General features: G+C 39.2%; 1 protein-coding gene across 9 annotated transcripts in view; it reads right to left on the bottom strand.

Moving 5' to 3' along the window:
• Positions 1-10,842, bottom strand: part of spns2 (spinster homolog 2 (Drosophila)) — a 77,319-nt gene that overhangs the window by 50,061 nt on the left and 16,416 nt on the right. For all 9 annotated transcript variants that reach the window (XM_024265685.2, XM_024265684.2, XM_024265686.2 and 6 more), the window contains exon 2: positions 7,878-7,943. In XM_024265685.2, coding sequence (XP_024121453.1) covers positions 7,878-7,943 — 66 coding nt within the window. The remainder of the gene's footprint in view (positions 1-7,877; positions 7,944-10,842) is intronic.

The raw sequence follows: 10,842 nt of genomic DNA, 5'->3' as shown, positions 1-10,842 counted from the left end.
GTGGCATCGAGCTGAAACCCAGCGGTCTGAGAAGGGCCGAGGAGGTTTTCTTTCCTTTCCTGCCATTTCCTGCAGTAAATGCAGGCATGGGGTCTTAGTGAAAAGCCCCAAACCAAGCGACAGAGAACTGCGTTTGTCTGACTTCCTGCATGCTACCTCCAGATTGAGAATAATGCCCAATGAAAAGTAGAGCGCAGAAATGTGTCGCCTACACGTTCCCTTTATACGCAGAGTGTAAACAGTGAAGGCGGCAGCTCTGTCTCTGACCTTGAGAGGCTGAGGTGCACATGAATGGGCTGGAATGGGGGGGTGGTGTTGCTAATTGATCTGCTGATACCACTTCAAGGGACAAGAAGCAGCTTGCTGCAGCAACAACCGATCAGTGATCACGTCTGATGTAGAAGTTGGGTCAAAGCGCATCATGGCAATTTTGAAATTTGCATAACTGCACTGCAATGCGGCCATTTCTCTCTTGTTTGTACTAAAAATTGAGAAGCCAAACAGTAAAGGGTCATAAAATCTTAGCGGTATCTGTAGGCAGAGGTGTCCAGGTTCATTTGACCCCAAAGTGTAGTATGTTTGGCTAGATTGATGGGTCTCTCCAATACAAGGGCAAGATTAAATAAACAGGCCAAATGGTGGAGGTGAGACACTGACCAGTTCAATGAACTCTGGTCTGAAATGGGTGCATTTCACCAAAGTTATGAAGTCAATAACATAAGAGTGTCACACACATTGACTGTATATAAGAACTGGACTGAGTGACTCCTCCCTCCTGGCATTCCAAGAATGAAGTACCTACTGGTTCCAAGAAGCTAAAAATCACATAGACTTCCATAGAGGAAAAAAAAAGACTATTAGTCATTCTTTTGGTCAGAATAACCATTCCTGTTCTGATACCTTTAACATGTTCTTGCTAATCCCACTTTTTTAAAGTTAGTTGTAAACTGGCCAATCAGACGCCTGAATAAACTTATCGGTCTCATGTATGTTTGAAATGTTTCACACAATGATTCTGCTAAGCCCGCATTCTAGTGGTAGGGATGCGGACTTCCAACACGCTCACTCCTGGTTGGTGAGAGTGGTTGCCATAGAAAAAAACAAAATTATTGCTACTTTGATACGGTGGAGGCCATGCTGCAAGGCGGTTACTGGCAGAAGACTACTAAGAAGGTACACCGATAAGTGTGTGTAATGTATAGATTGTCGGGAAAACAGTGTGAGGGTGTATTCAGACTGGTTCATTCAATTGGTCCGTTCACTGATTTGTTCCGGATCGTGTCCTGAAGATTGCGTTTGGTCTGTATTCAGACTGGCGTCTATCGGAGATTTCTGTTTTGGACCAAACTTTATAAACAAAACCACGTGACTAAAGATCTCTTCAGTCATTGGCCGGCAGTTACAGGGGTGGGTCAAAAAAAGAAAAGAGGCAGAATTCATCCGAACACATTTAATGAGTTGCGGTTGCATTGTTGCTCCATGTTTGTCTGCAAATGATCGGCATTTTGGTGCAGTTGTTCCACTCTGAGAATGGAGCATATTCAGACTGAGGTATATGAGAGCAAACCAAGGTTCAGTCTTATTGGAGATAAACATCAAAAGATGGGTCCGAGAGCGGTTCCAGGTCTTGAACCAGGTCTGCTTGGGCGCATTCAGACTGAAAAATTTGTTCTGGATTATCGGGAGAGACGAACTCTTAAAGCGAACCAAATGTGTCCAGTCTGAATACACCCTTAGTAAGAGACCGCAACAAAGGGGGTTGTTGAACACAACCACACTAATAATACAGGACTTAGCAGACAATCCTCAAAACATCACCGTTATTTACAAGCAAAAGACAGAGGACACAGGTGGCCTCTTCCCCTTCCCTCTGTCCTGTCCAAGTGGGGGCCGCAATAAGACAACAACAGCTGCCGAACCCCTCAGAGGAGAGACGTACGCGGGACACCACCGAAGCAAAGAGACGAAATAAGAGCAGCCGTGAACAGACGAAACAGCTGATCAAGCTCGGATAGCTCAAGAAAAATAAAAATTACAGAGGACTTACAGATATTTGTGACTAACCTACACCTCCAACCACACCTTAAACCATGTATAATGACTCTATGCAGACTTGTGGCAGTTGGGACATAAAGCTTTTTGTGTGTAGCATAAATCCACTTTGTTAGCGGAGTTTCACGCAGCAACTCATTCCTCCCAGCTCACAGACAGAGGGGCAGGCCGACTCTGTCAGGACTGGGGCACTGTCCTCTGCTGTGCATGTGCTGGTGTCATGTTTCTGGCAAGGTGGGCAGCCACACACAGAATGCAGCTCAGTCTGTGAGCACAGGCTCCTGATTTAGCTCAGCAGGAGTGACCCCAATAACTCCACTTCAAGCTAAACAGGTCAGAGATAAATATGTGGCCAGCTCCCATTAAAAGTGATGATTCAAGCCTGTTAAACTTCACTTGACGGATTTGCCTGGAAGCCCTTGAAAATAATAACCGTGGTATGCTGAAACGTGGAGAAAGCTTTTTCTCAGATTTCTTAACAAATATGCCTTAAAAAGGTGACACCATCACGGCTCCCAGTCCCAGTCACCTTAACCTTTCATGCCCTCTGCACCCTCAGGTCTGATCTTCTTCATAGCATTATGCCAGTGTCACTCATTTCAGACAAACTCCGCCTGAGGGCTGATAACTCTGACTGGAGACCATCACGGAGGTCTGACAGGCCAGCTGAGATCAGGTGAGGACGCCTCCACCTTCAGGATGGGGCCGAAGAGCTGCGGGGCAAACCTGACAGAGAACTATGAAGACCTTCTCCTCTCGGGCAGGGACTTGAGACATCATTCTCTAAAAAGGGCAGTGGTGATCCACGTGCACAAACACTAACAAATACCTCATGTCGATTGTGTAAGCGGCTTTTGAAAGCATTTGTATTACACCACAAAAATATATCTGCCGCTGTGGTGGCGGAGCTTTCCACAGGCTGTTTTGCTCAAGTGGTCTCAGCGTGTAAACAAAAGTTAGCACACAACACATGGCAAACACCAATTAAAAATATAAATGTTTATGCCGTTGGCAAGAGATGGTCCAAGGTGTAGTTTTATGAAAATCTATTTTGGGAGTTGAAACTGTGGAAGTCGGATTAATGCTGGTGGGTTCTGAACCCTGCAACCCACAAACGCCAGCTGGAATACAAAGAGCTTACTGCAGTGACGGTATACGACACTGATGGAGCATGAGGTGATGAAACGCATTGGAAACCAATGAGTTTCATCAACACATGTTGTTTAAACCTTTAGCCAGTGTGCTGCAGAGCTATAGTTTGGTGGTCGGTCAAGACAAAGTGTGTTTATTTCTTTTGTGAAGTTTTTTTTTCTTTTTAGAGTCAACAGTGACTGACTTGTTTGCCTGACCTAGCCTCAAGCACTTTTATGGACAAGGAATAGTAAAAAAGAAAAGCAAACAGTTTACCAGGAACCTTTAGATACAAGATATATCTTATTCTAACAGATCAAGAGCCAAAGAAAACTCAAAGACATTAGTCCAATGCACTTATGGGATTGATCCATACCTGTACCGCAAGTTTTTGGGGATGTATTGTCATGTAAAAAGTTGTAGACACATCTTGAGGCTTATACGGTCACAGGATGTCATGAAAATGGAAAGCTTCTGGTAGGTATAGCATTTCCAAGGATAATGTAAGTTGCACCCACTTATGAGGTATGAATGATGCTTTTGAATGACGTCCTTTAGCCGCACTTCAGTCATGCACGTACCGGCTCCTTACTGACTAATTATCTAATCTTCTAGTCAGGCTACACACTCATACCTTGAGCAGCACTAATGGGCCCTTGTGTGATGTGTATTAGTGCGATATGACAATACATATCGTGTGGGCGATAGAAAAGTGTCTATCGTACCATTTCTCTTCCATCGTTTGTTTATTTTTATTTCTGAACTTTTGTGAATAAATGTACTTTCCTACTAGGAAACTGGAAACTGTGACGATTCAGTTACATGTTACTTAAATGTTACTTGAAAAAAATAAACTACATTTTTGTGATTTTTTTTTCAGAGAATAACTGAAAATAAACTCTATTGTGGTATATCATGATATATATCATAATATAAATTAATATATATCGCAGTATACGATTTTTTTCCCATATCGCCCACCAATAAATGTGCAGGGTTCGGATAGGTTAACAAAATTAAAAATCTCCTTCTCACCTACTTCACCCTTACGGGTTATAAGTGTTCATTATGACATGTCGCATGCTTGAAGAAAAAAAAATGTATGAGCATTTTCCCCTTAAGGGTTCACTAAGAAATCTATGACTTTGACATTTCTTGCAGGTTAAAGGTTTTCCCCATTTTTCACCCGCGGCCACGCGTATCTACTTGTAAGGGCAGTTGTGACTATAGGGCATTACATGTCTTATGTATGTATGTGTATATATATATATATATATATATATATATATATATATATATATATATATATATACATACACACACATATATATAAATATAAACATAAAATATAATATTTATATCTATATATTAAAGTCTGTTCTCGGACTGTGTTGTATCCTTACAGTGCGTGGTCAGATTGACCTGCCAACCCAGGCTGAGTAAGAACCTCTCAACATCTAAAGCACCATCAGTTTCAGTAGGAGAAACGGCAGACCAACCCTACCGCTGGCGCTCCATAGGGAAGACACTTAAAAATGCAAAATCTTTTCTGTCTCGTTTCCAGATGACATCGACCTCCTTCTTCCCACCTAAGACTCCTTGTGCACCCGCCCACTCGTGCAGCTCAAGGGCCGAACAGCCAGCATTCCACACGCCAGTGTGAGAAACAGTTCACCTGGACACAAGGGGCCGAGTGGAGTCTGGACTGGAAGAAAACCTAAGACGGTTATGTGAAGAGACACAGCCTCTGCTGTCAGGGTTTTCCAAGACCTGCATGCTAATGTGCAAAAAATAAATCATTGCCAAAGTGTTTGTTTGTATGACTCACATAGCGAGGCGGTCTGAAAAGTACTGACAATGAAAACACAGTTAAAACAAACTAAAAGAAAACTTTTAAAAAAAAGACAATATTTTAAAAGTGTGTACATGTGTGTCAGGTTCTTCACCAGCTGTACAAATCTGTCCAGAGGTACAGTATACCAGGAAGCCAATACCTTTTTTTTTTTTTTTAAAAGGAAGTATCAGTTTACACTCCACAGGTGATATTTTTGAGTGAATAAATTACTCATTCACTCAAAACAACTCCCTCTACTTTTTCCAGGTGGATATTTTTGTCCGTAGCGCACCAGTCAACCAGACTCAGAGCAGGAACACCAAAGGAAAACACTGGACTGTATTCTAACCCCCCCTCCTCCATGACCAAAAACCCAAACTTGTCCTCAATAGCACTTTGTGTGCAAGTTTGTTGGTGTTTGAATGAGTCTGGGTGCACGCAAAGACAAGACGGGGTCCTGTCCTCCACCGAGTGAGCTTTCCAAGGTATCTCTCTAAAGGATGAATTCATTTATGGTAGAGGAAACCCCACTCCACAGTCAGACTCTTCACGTAGGATGCATGCATACAGACTCACTATTGTACAGCCTGTCCATTCACCTGGATTTAACTGCTGTTAGTCTAGGGTATTTCAACCCTCTGAATCACGCTAAGTGGAATATAGGAAGCTCTGTGGCTATGATAGCTTTAAAAATAATTTAAACCAAACTTTTATTTTGAAAGTTTACCACAATAATCATTTAACTGAAAAATGCTGCATTAATATAATTAAGCTATTTGTCTTGATCTGTTTGAAACTCCATTTAAAACTGGAAACTTTAAAAATATATTCACTGAATTAAAGATGTAATAAACCCAAACATCTAGAACAAGTCAAGTGAAAATCATAGATAAATAATTAGTTTCAGTTTTTACCTAATTTCAGAACATGACATAATTTTGCAGTTTTGTTGTCAAGTATAAAAATAAAAAAACTGTGATCTTTTAAATGTGATTATGCTGTTTTTATCCAAAATAAAAAAAATCTATGCTGTTTTCTAGGACAGTTTCTCCAACTATGGAAGCATTTCTGACTCATAATTCAAAATAAAATTCAATACAGGAAATTCTTTCATTTTCACAATGTAACGGCATTACTTGTCTCTTAAATAAAATGAAAAAGCAATCTCTGAACGGCTTTTTCAACACCGCTCAGTCTGTAATTTTGTTAGAATGATAAAGAAATTGGCACAATAACACTAATCAAAGCAGAAGAAGAGCGAGTAGACGTCTTTGCGGTGAGCTCTTGGAACTGCTAACTCGAACTGATTTATGACATTTTTTTGACATTCAGCAAGATGTGAAAATGAAATAGTTTTTCATTTGCTTTGTCACTTTAAATTTTGTCACAGAATGAGCGGTGATAGAGACAAGTAATGAAGTTACATTGTGAAAATGAAAAAGCATTTCTGTTAATTGATTTAAATGTTCAAATTTGATATTTCTTAATTAATTTTGGTACAAATCTACTAAAGAACTTGTTGAAAATGAAACGTCAAATGCCCTTTTTTAATCACATTATCATCTTTGTCATTATTATGACATTTAATTACGTCACAGAATGAGCACTGTTGAACAAGAAATTAAAAAAGCCATTCAAAGAATTGCTTTTTCATTTCTTTAAGGGACAATTAATCCAGGTACATTTTGAAAATGAAAAAGCATTTTCAGTATTGACTTTTATTTTGAATTATGAGCCACAAACGCTTCCATACGAGGAAGTAGAAATTCCCCTCCGACATACATGGATCTAGTGCAGGGGTCTGCATCCTTTAACATTTAAAGAGTCATTCCAGTCAATTTTCACTGATCACAACCCAGTAGGAGCCACAACTTCTTGCTTTACCATGTAGAAAAATAAGACAAGGGTTTGTATTTATTGTTACTATACTGAAGTAACAATAAGTACTTTGGTTACAACTATACTAAATATAAATTACCAATTGCTTTTTTTCTATACATGAATATAACATACTCATAAAGAGGACTTTTTTGAAATAGAAAAAAGTTTGTAACTTTTTGTAAAGGTTCACATGACTTCCTTTCAAAAGACACCCTGTAGGATAGGATCATGTCCAAGAGGCAAATATAGGTAGTGTGATGTATTGAGTGATTTAAGAAAAAAAGCTAAACATAGTTTAATTTATTATTGGTGGGTCTCAGGTAAAAATCTGTAAATCTAAAATAAATACAAGCTAATTTAACTGAAACATTAACATTTAAATTCATTGAATTTTGTTCAATAGACAGTTCACCTTAAATTCCAGTGAGCCTTCGTATGAATTCTGGCTTTGCTTTGTGTGGAACACAAAAATCTGTCAAATTGTTCAACTTTAGTAAACTACAAACCCAAATCTCTTGATAGACTGTAGGAGCATTATGGGTATTGTAGTCAGGAGCCTAAACTGTTTGTAAATGAGTTCAACAAAGTTTGACTGACTGTTTTGTTTTGCTGGATGCGGTGTACAGTCCAAAAAACACTTAATGTTTTAAAATTAAAAGCATGATAATTCAACCACAAATGACTCCAGAGCTGCAGGTTGCAGAACCCTGATCCATTTGTCTACAAGTGTATGCATCAGAATGCAGAGGAGCTTTATTTTCTTTATATCTGCCCTCAATCATGTTAAAAACATCATTTTCATGGGAGTGAGTCTGTAAGGATTGAGCTTTTCTTGTGGCGGGCACTTAGGTTTTTTGACATCTGCTTTACATTGTTCCATTCATTTGAAATTAGACTTGCTCAGTAATTACTGTCATTATGCAGTAAATGTGCCGAGGTGTTTTGCACATGAGTCATTAAAGGATTAAGGAGGCCTCACCTGTTTGCAGCAAGCCGATTTTACCGTCTGATACCTGGAATTGCCGCTGGATGTCAAGCAGAACGCCTGCAAGTAGAAGAGCAGGCACGACATCAATGTACTTTCAACACAAGCATTATCATATTATCACACACATGATGTGCTTTATGACTGCTGGGAATAACAGAAAGGTAACACTTAGAAGTTGTTGTGCATTTAAAGTTAACGATGAACCGATTGAATCTGTTAAATTCTCACATGGCTGCAAAACAGTGACTAAAACTGAGTGGCAACATGACTTTGGCGCAGTGAGGTATGAATAATTTTTTGCCATCACATTTTCTGCAACAAAACCACAAAGACACACTCACACAACCACTTTCTCCGTCATCAGCCCACTCATGGAAGCGGATTGGGAAAGCAACAGCAGCAGAGAAAGTGAGTTTATTTTCCATTTTGGTTTTAAAAAAAGAGTCAGTATAAGTGGTGACTTTTCCACAGCCGCGCCGACGCGTAGGGCTTTAGCGTCGCACCGTGAGAAACCGCACCGTCTTTGAAGTCGTGTCAGGCACGCTGATGTAACCCAAGAGCAGCGGCGATGGAATGACAGAAATTTGCATACTGCACATCGCGGGAGTTCCTACATCAGGTGAATGACAGCGGAGTTTTGGCCAATCTTTGAGGAGGAAATGCATGCACACCACAAGAGCACTAAAGAAACTTTATCTTAATACAAGCAGAGTTAAAGGAATCTATCTGAAGGAGTTCAAGGTTTTGGGAAACAGCAAAACTCATCCTGCAGCTGAAGAAACATGAAGGATTGATGAGATATTGCAGTCTTAGATGAGGTGCGCTGTGCCTGGTAGTGCAACCTACAGACTGATCCAGAGGATTGCAACATGAAAACGAAACAGAGGCACCATCTCTGCGTGCACAGCATACCACCACCTTCACCCTGCACAGCCTCACAGCCACACCTGTGCACAGGAGCCACAGTAGCAACAAATGCATCCGTTTTCACAGAGAGACAGATTAGAGAGACAGAATGTTCGAGGCAGGTAACAATAGGTCAGATTCCTGCCGGCTGAGTCAAGCCGTCTGCTCACATTCCCAAATTACAGGAAGTATTCCCGTCTAAGTATGACACTGGAAATTCTTTCACTTCTCCTTCTGAAGACGACTGGTATGGAAATGATTACCTTTAACTCACAGATCTGTTCACTCGTTAAGGAGAATGTAACAAGATTTCCTGCTTTAGAGCTTACTGACAAAATAAGACAAATAAAATAATGAATAATTATTTTCTGTAGCAAATAAGAGTTTCTAAAAAAAAGAGACTGAAACTAATGTTTAACTGTAATGTGAAGTTTCCTTAGATTGTCTGTTTGAGATTCTTGAATAAAGTTAGCAAAACTTATACAAAGTTGTAAACAAAAACAACACAGAGATGTTTGAAGGGCAACCATACATTGTGTTTGTGTACCTTTGAGGTGGGAAAAAAATATGTAAAGGTCAACACCTTGTTGAGCAGATATGAGGATTCTTCACATGGTATAAATAAATCACTGGAGTGAGTGAATGTGAATTTATAAAGTAGAAAACAATAAAACGCTTTAAATTAGAGTTTTACAAACAGTATGAAGACTGATTCACACATTAAGCTTCATAAATACTCAAAGGGGGAAAAATGATGGAAAATACTATTGTACTAGTGTATTTTTGTACAAAAGGATTCCCGTTCTTTCAGAGCCACAGCAGATAATCTTACACTAGTCAGCATATAATTACTGTAAAAGCACACGAGTACCTCAAGAAAGCTAGTTCTAGTATGGAATTGCTTTAACGTTCACAGAGCATGACTGAAGAGCAAGAAATGACGCACTCAGATCAAGGTAAAAATACTTTTCTCTTATGTCCGGGCGCTAAAATTGTCCTTGAAAACAGTTGACTATGAATACACAAAAGCTTTTTCTATAGTTTAAAAAACTCGCAGTGGATTAAGCTTAAACAAAAAAAGCAGTGAGGTATTCATTGTAACAATAAAGATTATAAAAATAGCAAGCAGAAATATGTCATTGAAGGAGCACAAACACCATGAAACATCCGTCCTAAAGTCCAGAAGGAAAAAAAATAGCCCAAAACTCATATCACTATACAACATTTTTTAAGCGAGCATGTGAGTTATTTTTTTTATACTCCTTTAATTTTGAAAAACAACCGATATTCGAAAAAGAGTGGGCAAACTTTTCGACTTGTGGGCCATTAAAGGTTCTAAAATTCAATTAAGGGGCCGGACCAGGTGCAGACGTGTGGAGTATTTTGATAATCCACCTAATAAGAGAAAGAAATGACATCATACGTCTATGATATTGTTCAGGAGGCCGGACTAAACATGGCCACAGTTTACCCATTCCTGTACTAAAACAGCATGAATGATCAAAATACTTATTTTAAAATAGTGGGTTGTGTGTTTTTAGAATGTTCTTGAGGCATTTTTCTGATGATAGATGAAGAAAATTAAGATAAAAATTACATTTCTGAGTGTTTTTATTTTTATTCAAATCAATGTGAATCAGATGAACATGAAAAAATGCAGTTTGAAAAAGGTTGTAGTAGAAAATACGTTGAGTGGGCCAAAAGCTCCAAGTTACATTCCATTATAATACACGCACTTGTACACAAAAAGATCCATGAACATCTTTGTTTTCATTGTCTGAGCTGAAATCTAGCAAGAGAGAACATAAACAGAGTAATGGGAAATGGGGTTGGGGTTGTTCAAATGGCCCCGCCCACAATTTCTAACAAACTCCTGCTGCTCTGCAGAAACTATGTCCTAGAAAACAACAAAACATTTTTTAGATTATGACAATAAGCGCCATAATCCTAAAACAAACACTGGGATCACGCTAAAATGGCTTAAAAGATGATCGGAGCAGAACTCTAATATTTGCTGTGGATTTCTAAAATCATTTAGCAAACCTTTATT

This window comes from Oryzias melastigma, linkage group LG14 (genome assembly GCF_002922805.2).
Source record: "Oryzias melastigma strain HK-1 linkage group LG14, ASM292280v2, whole genome shotgun sequence".
Classification (NCBI taxonomy): domain Eukaryota; kingdom Metazoa; phylum Chordata; class Actinopteri; order Beloniformes; family Adrianichthyidae; genus Oryzias; species Oryzias melastigma.
The sequence above is the reverse complement of the archived record's forward strand: the minus strand, read 5'-3'. Positions and strand labels throughout refer to the sequence as shown.